The sequence below is a fragment of the Pipistrellus kuhlii genome, unplaced genomic scaffold, assembly GCF_014108245.1.
Source record: "Pipistrellus kuhlii isolate mPipKuh1 unplaced genomic scaffold, mPipKuh1.p scaffold_m20_p_2, whole genome shotgun sequence".
NCBI classification, from domain to species: Eukaryota; Metazoa; Chordata; class Mammalia; order Chiroptera; family Vespertilionidae; genus Pipistrellus; species Pipistrellus kuhlii.
Genome location: NW_023425515.1, coordinates 150,150,303 through 150,169,457, shown reverse-complemented (window position 1 = coordinate 150,169,457; position 19,155 = coordinate 150,150,303). Strand labels below are relative to the sequence as shown.

General features: G+C 37.5%; 1 protein-coding gene across 1 annotated transcript in view; it reads left to right on the top strand.

Annotated features, from left to right (window-relative positions):
* Positions 1 to 19,155, top strand: part of IL23R (interleukin 23 receptor) — a 64,414-nt gene that overhangs the window by 15,474 nt on the left and 29,785 nt on the right. The window contains 2 exon segments of the mRNA XM_036445758.2: positions 7,831 to 7,991; positions 15,368 to 15,513. Of these exon segments, the coding sequence (XP_036301651.1) occupies positions 7,831 to 7,991; positions 15,368 to 15,513 (307 nt within the window).

Below are 19,155 nucleotides of genomic sequence, written 5' to 3'. Positions count from 1 at the left end.
CAGGCAAGGGGCAGTTAGGGATGACCAGGCATTCAGGCAGGTAAGCAATTAGGAGCCAGTGATCCAGGATTGTGAGAAGGATGTCTGAGGGGTCCCAGATTGAAGAGGATGCAGGCTGGGCTGAGGGGACACCCCCATGCACAAATTTCATGTACTGGGCCTCTAGTATATTATAAATTATAGCCAAAATCAGATAAACCTAACAAAAATTCTGAATTAATGGAGTTCAGATTAATGGGATTTGATCATATTTTAAAAAGGACATAAAAGATTAGCATAACCATGAATATTCTCCTCTAGCAAATTCAAAGATGAGCTTCTGTAAGCACATATAAATATCTGTTCACCTTGTAACTAGAAACACACCCCTGAGCTGAGAGGGGAAAAAAATAGAGAAGAGAAAACCAACTTTTCTAACGAGCAAAAAAATCTCACCTCCTGGGAAAAAGAATTAATTTTGTGGTTGAAGTGGTAAGTATCGGATTTAAAAAGGCTCTTCTTGATCCAGGGTTGTGTATTTTCCAGTTTGGCAGATAGCTAGAAATCAGCATTTGTAAGGTTTCACTTCCAACACATGTGGTTCTAATTGCCAGTAAAAATCACAGATACTGACAGGCATGTTACCTCCACCCACCCACTCATTTTACCAGTGACAGGAAGGCGGCATTTCCTCCATGGAACCTTAGGGCTTCCTTCTGTGTTGGGGTGAAGTTCTAAAGTACAGGAATTGCGTCTGTATCACTTCAAGAACTTGGTTCAGGGCCTTTGTAGTGACCCCATCAGCAGATATGCATGGCCATTCACATATCCTCCTGTACACTTCTATATTTTGCTATGTATCAATGGGTAGTGATAAAAAAGAAAAACCAACCAAACAAACAAACAAAAAAAACCTCTGCTAATAAGTGCCTATCTACAGATGTCCCAATACTGTCAACAGGTTCGTGTAAATATGTCCTTTATCTTGGAAATTTTCATAATATCTGGCACAGTGCCTTCTACTCAATAAAGACTTGTTGAATGAAAATTAATGAATGATGCTGGCCCTTCATTCCATTCCATTCAAAATAACAGTAAATATTTATTTCGCATTTGTGTGTTTTTTGGCATCATGTTGAATTCTAGAAATTAAAAAGTATAGACACTGTCTCTGCATGAAAAATTCATACATTTTTTAAGAACAATGCCAATGGTGGAATTTTCAGGTGCCATGAAAGACCAATAGGGCAATTATTTCTAGATGATACATAATTTCAGACCCTCTTAAAATCAATTGTTTATTCTGCCAATTCATAAGATATGCTTGTTTTTGCCACACCTTTCTCATATTCACAACAACCAGAAAGAATACTTAGATATGATTCTAAATATGGCTCTGATGTTATGTTTCAGTAATTCTTTTAGGACTGATGAGCATCTCACATTTTAAAATCCCTTTCCTCACCAATTCTATACCTATACTCAGAAAACTAACTGTAATTGAAGACAAACACAAACTTACTGATATTACTTTCTATTCGCGACCACTAATCTCAACTGGTCCCAGAGAGCCGCCCAGTAATCCCATTACATTTCAATGGCCAAGTCACGTCTCCACATAATAATTATTTCTTATGTGTTTTTTTTTTTTTTTTTTCATCTCTTATCTCCAACACTTTTCATTCTCTACTGATGACCTGCTTCCTATTTCTTTAAGAAAATAGGAGCAATGAGAAATACCACAACCTCCTCCATCTACTGATGCATTGACATCTGCACACACATACTTGGTCTTCTCTTCCACTACTTGGATGACCTACCTTTACCCTGAGGCCAAGTCTCCATTTGTGTACCAGATCTTACCCCTCCTGCCCACCGGAGGTCACTGCTCCAACAATGTTCCTCTTTTTCTTCTGCATTATCACCTCTTCTCTCTTTACTGGATTATTCCCTTCAGATTTAAGACATGCTATAGCATCTTCCCTCTTGAAAAATACAACCCTCTCTGAGTCCCTCTCTTCCACTACCCTCTTTCTCTGCTCCTCTATATGACAAAACTCCTCAAACAAGTTGTCTGTATTTTGTCTCTGCTTCCTCTCTTCTCATCTTCTTTTTAATTTATTATATAGTTTATTGATTTCAGAGAGGAAGGAAGAGGGAGAGAGGGCTAGAAACACCAATCATGAGAGAGAATCACTGATTGTGCATACCCATACTGGGGATCCAGCCTGCAACCCAGGCATGTGCCTTGATCAGGAATCAAACCATGACCTCCTGAATCATTGGTTGACACTCAAACACTGAGCCACCCCAGCCAGGGTCTTATCTTTATTTTAAATTAACTTTAGTCAAGTTTTTGTCCTCTATTAAAACAGTGCCACTAATGATTTCCCTAATGCCAAATCCAATGGTTTATTCTCAGTTCTCATTTTCCTTATCAAAATCAGTAGCAGGAGCACCTAATTTATCTTTTCACTTCCTTATCTGGCTGCCAGGATGGACATCCTCCCCCCCCCCAAAAAAAAAAAACACACACACTTTTTGGTTTTCCTACTTCCTGGATGGTTTTTCTCAGTCTCTTGGGTTGATTCCTTTTCATTTCCAGTAAATGAATAGGCCCTCACAGCAGTGTCCTAGGATCTCTTATTATCTCTATCTAAAACTCCTTATCTAAAAGACCTCATTTAAATATATGGTATAAGACTATTTATCTATCTCCAATCCAGACTTCTCTTCTGAACTGCAGCTAACATATATCTAACATCTTCTCAACATTTCCTCTTAGAAATCCAAAAGGTAACTGAAAGCTACCATTTTTAAAATCAAACACCCAGTTTCCTCTCCCCAGACTTCCATTCTCCTTTTCAGTAAATGGCAACTCCATTCTTCATATTACTCAGGTGAAAAACCATCTTCCTGGATCCTTCTGTACCAATGATCAGCAAAATGTATTGGCTCTATCTTTAAACGTTAACCTCTTTTCACTATGGACATAGCAATCCTGATGTAAGCCACATCATCTCTCAACTGAGTTAGTACAAGAACGTCCTAAGGGATGCCCTAGCTTCAACCTTTGCCCTCCTACAGTTCATTAGTTATTCACAAGTAGCCACCATCATCCTTTTTACATGCACATTAGATCATGCCACTCTTCTCAAAATCTCTCATTTCACTCAAATCTAAACCAGGGTCCCTGGAGGACCTATGTGACCTTACAATGCCTTCTAAATCTACCTCCAATGGCTTCTCTAGCCTCTTCCCATCTCCCTCACCCTACCAAGCCACCCTGACCTCCTTACTGTTCACAGTTCTTTGGATGGGATAGGCAAGGTCCTGACTCAGGGCCTTTGCAGGTTGCCTAGAGGTTCTCCTCCAGAGACCCACAAGACTTGATTGTTTCCTGCTCTAATGTTACCTTCTCAGATTCACCTTCCTCATCTCCCTGGAACAAAATAATTCCCTCACCCCTTACTGCTAGCACTTTCTAACCCCCCTTTTGCCTTATTTTTTATTCTAAACATTAAAGGACATACTAAATATTTATTTGTTTCTACCAGGATGTATGTTCCACAAAATTTGGATCTTTATCTGTTTTGTTCATTGTTGTTTATTTATGTAGTGTTTTTATATATAAATCTATTTATTATTTGGTAACATAAGGCTGGTTCCTCTTTACTTCCCTGGAGTTTTGTCTAAAGTAGTGCTTAGAACATAGTGGGTATTAAATACATATTGTTCAATGAGTGATTATATAAATGAAAGATACCATTATCACCATAAATTGACAGTGTTTATTGAAAATCTGTTAACTACAACTAGAGTTAGATGCACAGGACACTTCTGAAAATATAATTCATGCTGACCCACTTTAACAAATAATCTGTCATGTATTAATTAGTACATGAGATAAAAAATAGAAATAAGAAACTAAAAAGCTTTGTAATATACAGTTTTATATAAAAGTAGTCCCAAAGTACAGTCAGTCATTATTATTGAAATCTTCATCTAAAATAGTTCTTGGTGGTCCAGATACCAATATGAGAAGAAGCTTTAAGAGCAGAATTAAATTATCCAGTATATGGTTAATGTCGGTTTGAGAATACATTTTCATTTTGACTTGTGGTCTTAATATATGCGGTAAAAGAATTAGCCACAAATCAATTAAGAATATGCATGTGGTTTTCTCTAGCTGGAAAATATTCATAGATGCCCTACTTAGTACTTAGACATAGTTGCCATTTTCTAATTTTCACATTTTAATTCCCTTCTAGAATGAGGTTAGTGTGCCCTATAACAAATTACCCTCTAATTTATTTATGTGCCACCTTACTTCAAAAAGAGTATAAGTCAACTATGTAAACATTTGGATTTAATGGCATGATTTGACCTCAGATACAAACAATATAAAATTTCACTTGTTGATATAAAGCAATTTTAAAACTTTCATTTTTATTCTTTTAAATGCATAAAAGTAACAAGTCATAATAATAACTTTTTGTTGTTTGTTTTTGTTAATCCTCACCCTAGGCTATTTTTCCATTGATTTTTAGGAAGAGTAGAAGAAAGAGGGATATATAGAGAGAAACGTCAATGTGAGAGAAACAATTGGTCTCATCAATTGGTTGCCTCCTGCACAAATCCCGAACAGGTACAGGCCAGGGAGCAGCCTGCAGCCGAGGCACATGCCCTTGACTGGGACCCTTTGATTCATAGGCCAATGCTCTATCCACTGAACCACATCGGCTAGGGCAGTAACTCTTTTCTAATATGTGAAGCCATGCTCAGTGCTTTCTCATTTAATTTACTCATTTACTCATGATACCAGGATGTTATTATGTCTGCCTTACAGATTTGTAAACTGAAGTGCATATAGATTAAGTAAGGGGCTTCAACTCTCACAATTTATCGAGGGGCAGAGCTTGAAATTTGAACCTAAGTCTGTCTCCAAAACCTGAGCGCTGGGCTTTTCATCACCATGATACAATCTTGTCCTCTCATGGTACTCATAGTGATCTCCCTGCTGGTGAGAGGAAAGAGGCAGCGCTGGAAAATACATTTATACTAAGAGTTAGAAACCTGAGCTGAACAAGGTAGAGTAGCTGCTGCCATCTGCATGCTGTGGATCCCCCTCCCTCCAGCCTCTGTCAGCCTTAGAGAATTTTTTTTTTTTATTGCCTTCTGAGGTTATCCTGCTCTGATAGTGGCAATAAGCTTAAAAAATAGAAATATAATTTATATAGTATTTTGATTTATAAATGCATTTATTTCATGGTAGTACAGGCTGGTTCCTCTTTTTCTCCCTGGAGTTTTGTGTCTTAGCAAGCACATTACTCTGGATTCCAACAAGTCTAAGTGGCTGGCATGTTGTAATCCTGGCTGGGTTTCTGTGGGGCTGGAGAAATTCGGGAGTTGCAGTATAGACACATAATAGGAACAGGGCCTGAAGTGGAGCCCCAGGGGTGAAATGCCAGTGATTTTTAAACCGTTTCTTCCCCACAAAGCCTATCAAGTTAGTCCCTCAGGACAGAGAGCAGTTAATGGTATTAGATAAAGAGTCAGGTGGGTGCTGGCCTCTGCAGCACCAATACTATGACTGGAACAGCGCAGGAGTGGAGAAGACCCTGAATGAAAATGACATACCATTTGTGAAGGGTTCTCTCCGTTAACTATAAGAATGTATGGTACTTGTCTTTTCACCGTCATTCAAATTCTAAGGTTATTTCCCTTCTAAATTAGATTTCTATATCAAGTTAGGTTTCACAATGTAGTACAACTAACTTAGGAATCTACAAGTAATCCACTACAGGCAATTAGTACAGAGATAGAACCTAGACCATGGTCACAGCTCCCAAACAGGGAGAATGTAAGAAAATTATATATATATATATATATATATATATATATATATATATATATATATATATATATTTAAATGCTCCACTTCTTTGGTTGTCTCTTAAGTGTGATAGAGAGAAAATTATTAGAAATGGAAAACTGAGCGCTCTGGCTGGGTAGCGCTGTTGGTTAGAGAATTGTCTGGATTCGCCAAGATTGCAGGTGTAATCTTCAGTCAGGGCACATCTGAGAAACAACCAATTAATACATAAATAAGTGGAATAACAGATCAATGTCTCTTTCTCTCTGTTTCTCTCTCTCCCTCTTTCCTTCCTTAACTCTCTCTCTCTTTCTCTCTCTCTTTCTCATCAATGAATTTTTTTAAATGGCACACAAACAAAGGCAAACTGAAGATATGAGAAAGGCAGCATGCTACTGACAATAATGGAGTAACTGATAAGAAATGCTGATTTTGCCTGGCCGGTGTGGCTCAGTGGTTGAGCACTGACTCATGAACCAGGAGGTCATGGTTCGATGCCTGGGTTTCGCGCTTGATCCCCAGTGTTGGGTGTGCAGGAGGCAGACGATCTCATCATTGATATTTCTATCTCTCTTTCCCTTTTGCATCTCTCTGAAACCAATGAAGATATATATGTATTTTTTAAATCTTACAACATTTTGGAGGAGCAGCCTAGAAAAAGACATCTCCCTGGTCTTCTGACTCCTGAGGGAAAAGGAAATAGGAAGGGACTGGGCCCAGACCCAGTTATTCTTGAGTAGAATCAAGCCCATTTTCAAGAGGGAAGAGAGAGCGAGGGGCAGGACAAGAGGCGGGGACGTTTAAAGACAATTTCTTCTTACAGAACCAGAAAAATGAGGGAAGAGACATTCCCCAGTACTCTCCTCTCCACTACTCCCAATCTCCCACCCCCTTAAAATATCACAGAGTAAATTTTTTCAAAGACTTCAAAGAGAGGCTCAAACTTTTTGTTCAAAGGTAATGTCAGTTAATCAAATGTTAAGCATTAGTGTTAACAAATAACTGGAAATTTTAATTGGTGGGTTAGAGATCCTCAATATTCAATTACAGAAACTTAGATAAATATAATTGGAAGTGATAATTTAATAGCTCTCAATTTCTCTCATTCCAGAATGGGTCTCTCTCCTCGATCTTGTCCATCCCCTCATCCAATCAACCACCAGAGCCAGTCATTTCTAACCTCAAAATACGTAGAAGGTCTTTTTGACCTCGTCTGCTTTACTTCAAGTTATTTCTTATACTTGCATGCCCAAGAGTATTGAACTTGAACTTTCTCAAAACTGGCGTGTCATTTCATTTGTTTGTTTCGGAACATGCTGTGTGTGTGTGTGTGGGGGGGGTGTGTTCCTATCTGGAAGGTTAGTATTCCTCTATCTCATCCAAATCTCCCACCCCTCATTACCCCTCATCTCATTCTTAAGGTTATCCTACACCTGAGCCCTTGCACTGAGCCGCTATGCAATGCCCTTTCCCAGAGGGTGCTCATGTATTTCAAGCTACATCGAGAGCTAACTTACCCAATAGGCACAGTAGGCATAGTGCCTGTTTCCAGGAGTCCATGAAAATGATTAATTTCATTTAAAATCAGAAGGAAAAAATTAACTGTTAAGTCAGAGAAAATGTTTTAATATGTGATATTAATATATTTGCTTTTATAGCAATAGTTGTAAATATTATAAAAACATAGGTACCATGTATATATAAATATAAACAGACCTACACACATACATATTTTTTTTTCTTTATAGAAGGAGTCCATGAAAGCAAAATTGTTTAGGGCCCGTGAAAGTCACATTGTAGTCATAGATAATCTTCAATTTCTTTTTTTAATTCTCAAGATAAAATCAAGTTTGATCTATTTTTTTTCTTCAATTAATGTTGATTTCTGAAAGTAGGCTAAAAAAGCAGCATCAAAAAATTCAGAAATAATTAATGCAAGCCAAACGATAACTGGTAATTATGATCTTTTTTTAAAGTTTAGAGACAGAAGAAGAACAACAATATCTCTCCTCAAATTCTATAAACATCTCCACTGATTCATTACAAGGAGGCAAGAAGTATTTGGTCTGGGTCCAAGCTGCAAATGTACTAGGTATGGAGAAGTCAAAACAACTGCAAGTTCACCTGGATGATATAGGTAAAGAATAAGAAATTTGATACTGTATTTACAATAAACAACTAATTTGTGCTGACCTAGTTAAATGAAGTCTAGATCTAAAAGGAGTTCCCCAAAAGTTCTTGTAAATCATGATAAAGAAAACAAGAATTACCCATAATTTCTACATAAGTATATCTTTTTTTTTTTTTTTTATACTGATAACTTTTTATGTTCAAGGATTGTGCTAAGGGTTACGGGGAATAAAATAGACAAGGTACCTGCTGCCCTAAATATCTTAAAGTCTACCAGGGAAGATGGAAGGAAATAAGAATTAAGGTAGATAAAGTATTTTGAGTCTTATGTTCTGAGAAGTGCAGCATAATAAAGAATTTCTTCTGTATGCACTATTGTGAAAGTTATATTTTTGTTTTTATTTTGAAAAGTTTTACAAAATGCATAAAAAAAAATTTGGAGAATTTTATAGATATCTTTATCAGCCAAATTTTATAAATGTTAATATTCTTTGCTTCAAATATTTTTAGAACTTGCCTTTTTTGACTTATAATATAGAATAAATATTTCTATTAGTTTAATCTACAATAGTATTTTAATAAATGTCATCATTAACTAGTTACTATTGTTGAAGATTTAGACTGTTTTCAAATTTTCACCATTATAAATTACTAGAGGTCGGGTGCACGAAATTCATGCACTGGGCAGGGGGTTGGGGGTGTGGAGGGGTCTTATCAGCCCAGCTTGCACCCTCTCCAGTCCAGGACCCCTCTCATAATCCTATACTGCTGGCTCCTAATTTCTCACCTGCCTGCCTGCTTGGTCACCCCTAATTGCTCCAAACACACCAGCCTGATTGCCCTCACTGTCTCTGTGTGCTGGCCTGATCACCCCTAACTCCTCACCCCTGCTGGCCTGGACACCCCCAACTGCCCTCCTGCTGGCCTGGTTACCCCCAAATGCCCCCCCTGCCAGCCTGGTCACCTCTAACAGCCCCACCTGCTGATCTGGTCACCCCCAACTGCCCCCCGCCATCCTGGTTGCCCCATGCAGCCTGCTATTTAGTCGTTTGGTCATCCCTCAGGCTGACCCTGGATGGTTGGGCAGCTGCCATCTGAGGCTTGCCTGTGCCTCAGGCCAGCCCTGGGCGGCTGGGGGGCTGAGGGGACTAGGGGACTCTGAGGCAGGCACGCAGAGCACACCTGCTGCCCCAGCAGGGCTGAGGGAACTGGGCGCTGCCATCTTGTGGCTGTGAGTGCCACCATCTTTGAGGGTGTGGAAGTCAATTAGCATATTCCCTCCTTATTGGCTGTGGGCGCTGCCATCTTTGTGAAGGCATGATGGTCAATTAGCATATCCCCTCTTTATTAGATAGGATTGCCATGAACAACCTTTTGGCTAAATTTTTGCTTATAGTTGGTTTTCTTCTGAAGGTAAATTCCAAAAAGTAACTTCGCCTTTTACAACTTGAGCATTTTATAACTACATCCCAGCCTTAAAGCCAGAGTTCAGCCAATGAACACCAAATGTGAATCATCTTCTTTGGAGATCCTTGTCCCAGCTATTCCTGTTTTTATCATAGTAGCTAACCCTTATTTGTGGATTTGCTTTATGTGATTTCAGTTATGTGTGGTCAAAATATTAAATGAAAAATTTCAGAAATAAACAATTCACAAGTTTTAAATAGTTTACCATTTTGAGTAGAGTGATTAAGTCTCGAGCCATTCTGTTAAATTCTGCCCAGGTTGTGAATCATCCTTTTACTCAGTATATCCACCTGCTATACTAGAATATACGCTTCCTATTTAGTAATCATTTAGTAGCTCTCTTGGTTATCAGATTTACTGTCACATTGTTTGTGTTCAAGTAACCCTTATTTTATTTAATAATGCCACAGAATGCAAGAGTAGTGATGCTGACAATTCAAATATTCCAGAGAGAAGTGTAAAGTGCCTCCTTTAAGTAAAAAGGTATGAGTAGTACAAATTATATTATGAAAGAGAGTGCACATTCACATAACTTTTATTACAGTACCAGAGGCCCCATGTACTGGATGGGTGCACTGGTGGGGGGGGGGGGCGTGGCCTGTGGGGATCACCTACTGTGGGAGAGCTGCTCCTCTCAGTCAGCTGAGTGGCACCCCCCCTGTGGGAGTGCACTGACCACCAGGGGACAGCTCCTGCATTGAGTGTCTGCCCCCTGGTGGTCAGTGCACATCATGATGTATATATATTTTCTTTTTTTATTAAGGTATTATATGTGTACATATCTTAATATCATAGGTATATATGTACAGGAGAAAACATAGTATTCCTAGGGTTTGGTACTATCCATGGTTTTAGGCATCTACTGAGAGTCTTGGACCTGTCAGCCACGGATAAGGAAGACATGAAGGATGATTTCAGCAGGCTAACATTTATGCAGCACTTTCTTCAGGCTAACTGCTATTACATACATCATCTTATTTAACCCTCACAACAGCTCTATTTTGCAGAAGGTGTTATAATGTATACATGAGAAAACTGAGGCTAAGTTACATTAAGAAATTTGAGATTGCAGAGTTAGGGAGCTTCTAATTCCAACATCCTCAACTATTGATACTATCCTCAGTTTTTATTTAAACGCATAGTACAAGGTGTCTAACAATTTTCCTGTTGACTAATAACTTAAGAGATGTGATGCCTTCTTATGGGGTACAACATGGGTATCTTTGGGGATCACAAAGATCTTCTCTTGGAGCTAATATTTTAATTTCTCTACTTCTGTCTTGACTTATGTCAACTATCTCAACTAACAGTATTAGTCTAAAAATCTGTCATTATGCTCTAAATTTTGGATTTGAAATAAACAATGCTGACTATGGTGATGAAAAATAATTCCATTGTATTGTATATTCTTGGAGTTACAGTTCTCTTGACCATGACCTATACATTTTTGTAAATTTATATTTTGAAGTAGGCTGGGGTAACATGCTCTTTTCTTACAACAAATTTACCTTGACAGATTAATGATAATTAAAGGCTATCATATCCACTATCATTTGGGCAATATGATTTAGTATATAAATTTAGTATATAAATTAGTAGTAGCACTGTTACTGTTATTATCATTGTGACCTTATTATGATCATAATATTATTGAATTGTGTTCTAGACAACAAGCATATCACATTAAATTCTGGGACAATCACAAATGGTACTGTGCACATTTTACAGATGAAGGAAGAGATAAGATAATTTTCTCAAGGTTGCATAACTAGTGGGACAGCTAGATTTCATCCCAAACTTGTTAACTTGTCATAGTTAATTATCACTCCACCTCTCATAAAGCAAAAATCTTATTTGGTCGCCACCATCAGCAAATCTGACTTCTCACACCGTGAATAAGGAAGCTTCTTGTTTGGAATTGTTCCTCCTCCTCCTCCTCATCCTTTTTTTCTCCTCCACCTCATTATCTATTAATATATAATATATACAGATAGAGGACTTCATACAACAAATCCACCAGAATATTAACAGATGAGCTATTTTCCTTTGTGACACTTTAAGAATGAGACATTGCAAGTTAGATAAATGAATTGTTCTATAAAACTGCGGAAAGTGGAATCTCCTGGGAGCAATTTCCACATAATAGCTATGGGATTGGGCTTTAATTAAATTAGGCTGTGCTGAAAGGCAAGGCTGAGTTAATAGTGTAGTAACACTGTGCCAAAATGACATGTGAGAGGAATGCTTAACTTCTCTTGTAGAGAAATAAATTAGAATACAGAAAGTGCAGTGCTTTCTGGCCATTTTGAACATTACTGTCCCCCAATGAATAATTATGGGTAAGTACATGCTATTTATTTCAATACAGGAGGTCCGGTGCATGAAATTTGTGCATGGAGGTATGTGTCCTGCAGTCCAGCCTGTACCCTCTCCAATCTGGGACCCCTCGAGGGATTGGGCCTAAACGGAGAGTTGGACATCTCTCTCACAATCCAGGACTGCTGGCTCCCAACTGCTCACCTGCCTGCCTGCCTGCTTGCCCCTAACCACTCCCCTGCCAGCCTGGCCAATGCCTAACTCCCCTGCTGGCCCATTTGCCCCTAACTGTCCTCCCCTGTTGGCTTGGACCTCCCAACTGCCCTTCCCTAAAGGTCTGGTCCCCCCAACTGCCCTCCCCTGCAGGCCTGGGTCCCTCCAAACTGTCCTCCCCATCCGGCCATCTTGTGGTGGCTATCTTGTGTCCATATGGGGGCAGCCATCTTTGACTACATGGGGGTGGTCATCTTGTGTGTTGGAGTGATGGTCAATTTGCATATTACTCTTTTATTAGATAAGACACATGGAATCTTCAAATATGGTATATATGATGACATGACAGTTTTGGGGGAATTTTAGATTGCTTTTTCAATGTATAAATATTTCATGGCAGGCAAAACTGAATAATACATTGTGTATAGAGAAATACATGTGAGGTAGGAAAAAAGCAATGGAATTATTACCAATAAACTAAGGATCGAAGCTACCTCTTCTATAAGGGAAAAGAGGTTTGGGATTGATTGTTTGGCCAATCAATATCTTCCATAGAATCTAATTTGGGTTGTTTTCCAAATGGATGCTCAGTTATTACAACATAATATTTGTCATTTTACTTATTATTATAGATATTTCTTTTATAGTTTTATCATATATTTTATCATATCCTAAGTTCTCTTTTACAGTTGGGTCTAGATTTGATAGATCTTTAATAAATATAAAATATAGAAAAACAAAACCAAAATAAAAATGTAAAATCTTATGGGAAGGTTTGAACCTAAGCAATGACAGCAAAAATTTAACATTTGAATCTTGTGTAACAAACAATTTATTCAAGTACATGTTATATAACATATTTATTTTTTAAAATACATAAGCTCATTCAAATCTAAAGGCTTAGATTTCTACTGTGTTGAGACTCTATCTTAAACCTGACTTACTGTGATTTGCATTTCTCATAGGAATAAACAGATTTTGGTTCCTCCCAGAAATTTATTTCTCTAAATGAATGCTTGTGCTGCTCTAGCAGTGGCAGGCCAAACTCAGAAGTGGGAGACAGGAGCTGGAAAATAACACAGCACTAAGGGTGCTTATGTGGTCTCAGAAGGTCCACTTCCCTTCATATAAGAAGTGTATACTAGCTATAAGAAATCAACAATGGGATTCAGATGATAAAAGTTTGATACAGTAAGGTCTTTAATTAGACTAATTCTACTACTATTCTGTCCTGTGGGAACCTCTTTCACATCCCACATGGTTCAGGGTTCTGGTTCAGGGTTCTGGTTCTGGAGAAGGGCCTCACACAAAAGAAAGAGACTAGAAGAAATTTAATTTGGCAATATGGGGGGCCCAACTCTAGTGGCAGGACTGCCCTAGAGTCCTGCCTTGCTGTCCCTTTTATTGAGTCTATGGGATACACGCATTACCCTTAAGTAGGTTTTGGGATACAGAATCTTTCCAATCTTTCCAATATTTCCAACCTTTCCAAAATTCGGGACTTTTTTAAAACACCGAGGGACGTGGGAAAAATTGTTAAAAATCAGGACTGTCCCACCAAAAGCAGAGAGATCTGGTCACCTTAGGATACACCCATATCTCTTAGGCAGGTAATAAGTGGATTATCATGTCAGTAAGGATTTACATGATTATTTGATGGGGAAGTTGCCTCAGTTACCATTGTCTCAATTAGATAGGGAGTGGTTGGCTCTGATCTTTCAGAGCTTCAAGGTTGACCAGCCTATTACATCTTTCTATTAGTGAGACAATGATCAGTTTCTGGCACTGTCCTGCTCTAGGTTTAGCCCAAGGATTTTATTCTAAGACTGAACTACTAGAGAGCAAATTTTTAATTTTTTATACTTCTTTATAAATCACATACCTGTGCACATAATTTTAGATAATAGTTATTAATAATTAAAAAGCAATTTCCCCAAAGAATACTTTCAACATTTAGAATAAATGAAAAGAAGATGAATTCATAAAGGATATTAAACTTTAACAATGGTCCCTAAAAACACACATACAGTCTTGAGCTTTTTATTAAATAATACAAGTAGAAGTCCCCGCCAGGTGGCTCAGTTCATTGGAGCATCATCCTGTACACCAAAAACGTTGTGGGTTTGATTCCCAGTCAGGTAACATACCTATGTTGTAGATTCATTCCCCAGTTGGCATGCAAATGGGAGACAAATATCCTCTCTCTCTAAAAAATCAATAAACATATCCTTAAGTAAGGATTTAAAAATAAAAGAATGCAATAATATCAATAATAATACATTTAGAAAAGTCATAGGTTTTTTGTTTTGTTTTGTTGTTTGTTCTAAGCGTGCATTTAGGAGAAATGGAAAGTACCAATAATTCCATTCATTTGGACAGAAAAAAACTTTTAAATATTTATATAGTTTAGAAATATAGAGATTTCATTTACACCATTACATAGTACAACAACAACAACAAAAAAACTAGTGAGAGAATCCATCAGAATTTCAATTTCCTTTTGAAAGTTATTTTCATAGAACATAGTGGTAATTGGTTAAATCTTAGAGTCTTGTGAGATTTGCTTTATTCAAATCATACTTTCAAATACAGATTTGTTTTAATGAAGAATAAAACAAGTTAGCAGTAAATATAAACATTCACACAAATTTTCATCTAACATCAAAGAATAAAAATAATATTACTGTGAAAGGTTTAAATTTAACAAGTTATTAAATCAAATTATTTTAAGTAAATTTAAGATGCAAAACATCTCTCCTAAACAGATGCAGAGAATAAGAGCTATCTCCTTTATTTTTTTAAATTATTTTTTTAATAAGACCAGGCTCTGGAATTTCATTAGTTAGAATTATAAGGGTGTGTGTGTGTTGGGGAGGGGGGGTGTGAGGGAGGAGAAAAGGCAAGACTATTGGAGTTCCTTTTAAAAGAACTGAAGTATGGGTTGAATAGAATTTTATTTAGCAACAACAATTGTTTCCTATATAACAGAATAGAAAACAAGGGAAAAATCATTCATTGTTAATTAGATCATGGAATTATTTTTAGTACTTAAGAGTTTATTTTTTATAATTTTTTAGATTTATTTCTTGATGAGAGAGAAAGAGAGAGAGAGAGAGAGAGAGAGAGAGAGAGAGAGAGAGAGAGAGAGAGAGAATATTGATTTGTAGTTCCACTTCTATATGCATTCATTGGTTGATTCTAGTATGTGTCACTGACCGGGGATCAAACCTAAAACCTTGGCATATTGGGACGATGCTCTCACTAAGTGAACTATGTGTGTGGCCAGGGCAGTACTGAGTTGTAACATGTCTGTAAATTGATGAAAAGATACACATTTCTCTCTAGGCAAGTTTTAAATTACTAGGTTTTTGTTTTTATTTTTTTTAGTGATACCTTCAGAAGCCATCATTTCCAGGGCTGAGGACAGAAATACTACAGTCCCCAAGACCATAATTCATTGGAATAGTCAAACAACAATTGAAAAGGTTTCCTGTGAAATGAGACACAAGGCTACAACAAACCGAACTTGGAATGTAAGCTAACGTTCACTATTCTTTAGTATGTAAGTGAATGAAAAAAAAGCACCAACCAACAGTCAGGGACCACAGGGACTTACAGTGATCTATTTGACATGTTTCTATCTGATTCTTTGTGTGATATTTATATCACTCTGGTTTTAATAATGATTAAACTATGCTTCTACACAGGGAGATGTTTTCTGATATTTCATAGATGTGCCTTTTGTAAAGTGTTAAACAGTTGAATGTTCAGCTGAGAGATGTCCATCTACTTAGTTCTTAGGCTTCAGTCTTAGATGAGTATAAGGTTACAAAGTGAATGTCTACTGGTAGACAAACTAATTATCCTCAAATACCAATGGCAAGTTATCAAGTGTCTTAGGAGAGGCATAGCTACAAGGTTCATTAATAAAATCACATCACATGACAGCACCTGTGAACATTAATAAAAACTCACTAATTTGAACTATAGGATAACACTAGTCTGAGAAAAAGGTTCCGATTTGAAAAGAGATGCAACTTTATTTTTGTGTGATTACAATTAATTGCCATTTAGTAAAAATAATAAATGGAGTTGCCTGGTTTTGCTTGAGAGTTATTTATCATATATGATGGATACATGGATAAAGAAGATTTGAGATATATCTAGTATACACACACACAATGGAATATTACTCAGCAATTAAGAAAAAATGTGATCTTGCCATTTGTGACTACATGGGTGGACCTAGAAAGCATTATGCTAAGTGAAATAAGACAGACAGAGAAAAACAAATATCATATGATTTCACTTATATGTAGAATCTAAAAAACAACAAAATAAATAACAAAAATAGACATATTGTTAAAGAGAACAAGCTAATGTTTGCCAAAGGGGAGGAAGGTGGAAGGAAAAATTAAAGAAAGAAAAGAAAAGAAAAGAAAAGAAAGAAAAGAAAAGAAAAGAAAAGAAAAGAAAAGGAAAGAAAAGAAAAGAAAAGAAAGGAAAGGAAAGGAAAGGAAAGGAAAGGAAAGGAAAGGAAAGGAAAGGAAAGAAAAGGAAAGAAAAGGAAAGAAAAGAGGAAAGAAAAGGAAAGGAAAGGAAAAGGAAAGAAAAGGAAAAGGAAAGAGCTAAAGAGTATAAAGATGAGGGTAAAACTATATTGACTTCATGACATCATCTAAAGATTGCTCTTTCAAACAAATCCCTGTTGTCAGTAGTTTATTTACCTTGTTCATTTAAATCAGAAATGTGAACTTCACAGTTGTTCAGATTACACTGATATGCGAGTCCATGTGCTGCATTGTTTGGGCAGTAACCAAGTGGCCATGCTGCTGGACTCCATGCCTGAATAATTATGCATCTGGGTGCACAGCAGGCCCACACTTAATGTCTGGGACAGATGAGATAAACACTAAACAAAAATCCACAGCCACTCTTTTGCCGAGGCTGAACTTAGGTAAATTTGAGAACAACCTAAATGAAATTCTTGAGTCTTATATTTTGAATTCATAGGGTTTTGCTCAAATAGAATACCTGGGCCCTGTGTAGTGTGACAGTCATAGGATGATACTGAGAATAGGAAACTCCTTTATTTGGCAGAAGTAGAAGAAATTAATAGGTTGTAAGAATGTTTAGAAAATACAAAGGAATTATGTTATCTGAATTTCTGAATAAGTTTTCAGAAATCAGCTGTTTTCTGGTTGAAATTCTTATTCTCTGCTCCCCCTGGTGGAGCTATATATGCCATTGTGAGATTTGGTAACCATAAATTTGAGTTAACTTTTCAAAACCTTCTCTTTCAATGAAAAGACAACAATACAAAATCTATGGGACACAGTGAAAGCAGTCCTGAGAGGGAAGTTTATAGCTGTACAGGACTACTTTAAAAAAACAAGAAAAAAATGGTAATAAATCATCTAACTCTACAACTTAAAGAATTAGAAAGAAAGCAATAAGAAAAGCACAGACTTGCATATCAGTGTAATCTAATAAAGGAAGGAGATAATAAAGATCAGAGTAGAAATAAATGACATAGAGACCAAATAAACAATACTAAAGATCAATGAAACCAAGAGTTGGTCCTTTGAAAGGACAAATAAGATTGATGAACCTCTAGCCAGGCTCACCAAGAAGCAAAGAGAGAAACCCTAAATAAACAAAATCAGAAATGAAAGAGGACTCAGCAATTTCCGATTTACAAGCAATGGGAAAGATTTTAAAGGAAGGAAAATGGGTGCCACATCAACTGAATGAAATGAAAAGCCAAAAAGTCATCAATAAAATGTTGCTTCAATGGCACAAAAGAAAGTCTTTTTTGCATCAAATTGTGACTGGCAATGAAAAGTGGATTTATTCTGACAATCCCAAATGCACAAAATTATGGGTTGGTGCAGGTCAACCAGAAACATCGACTGCAAGGCCAGATTGCTTCGGAAAGAAGACAATGCTCTGCATTTGGTGGGATCAGGAAGATGTGGTGTATTATGAGCTTCTAAAACCAGGTGAAACCATTAATACTGATTGCTACCAAAAACAAATAATCAACTTGAACCACATTTGATCATGAAATGACCAGAATGTGCCAGAAGACACAGCAAAGTAGTTTTGCTTCATGATAACGCACGGCCACACACTTCAAAACCAATTAAAAACATGTTAAAAACATCTTGCCTGGGAAGTATTAGCCCACCCACTGTATTTACCAGAACATAAGAAGAAAATTGTTTAAAAATACTATGAACAACTCTATTCCAACCAACTGGACAACCTGGAGGAAATGGACATATTCCTAGAAAAATACAACCTTCCAAAACTCAATCAGGAAGAATCTAAACATGTCAATAGGTCAATAACTATGGAAGAAATTGAAGCAGTCATCAAAAAGCTCCCAGCAAATAAAAGCCCAGGGCCAGATGGCTTCATAGGGGAGTTTTACCAAACATTCAAGGAAGAATGAAAACCTATCCAAAAAATTCAAGAGGAGCCGAAACCGGTTTGGCTCAGTGGATAGAGCGTCGGCCTGCGGACTGAGAGGTCCCAGGTTCAATTCCGGTCAAGGCATGTACATTGGTTGCAGGGGAGGTAAGTTAGTGGTGATCAGGCCAGCATGGGGGGGGGGGGGAGTTAGGGGTGACCAGGCCAGCAGGGGAGCATTTAGGCATTGATCAGGCTGGCAGGAAAGTGGTTAGGGGTGATTAGGCTGGCAGGCAGAAGCAGTAAAGGGCAATTAGGCAGGCAGGCAGGAGAGAGGCTGTCTGTTTAGGCCAGTGGGATAGGGCCTAAATGGGCAGTCGGATATCCCTTGAGGGGTCCCAGATTGAAGAGTGTGCAGGCTGGGCTGAGGGGACTTTCATCCCCCAACCCCCACTCCCCTGTGCATGAATTTCATGCACTGGGGCTTTAGTAGGAGAATATTTACCTTCTTGGTTATCTTCATGGACTGTCTTCCTGGCATCTCAAACTGTCAAAATTTGAGCTCAGTCCCCAGCAAGAATCTTTGCACAATGCTGTGTACTCTTTGCCATGTTGAATACACCTAACTGTTTACAAGTATATTTCCCCATCCTGTAATTGTGAGTCGTCTGGAAGACAAGTATTTACATTGATTCTTCTAATGTCTAGTTCACATAGATAATACTATGAAACATGAACTATTATTATTTGCCTTTAATAGT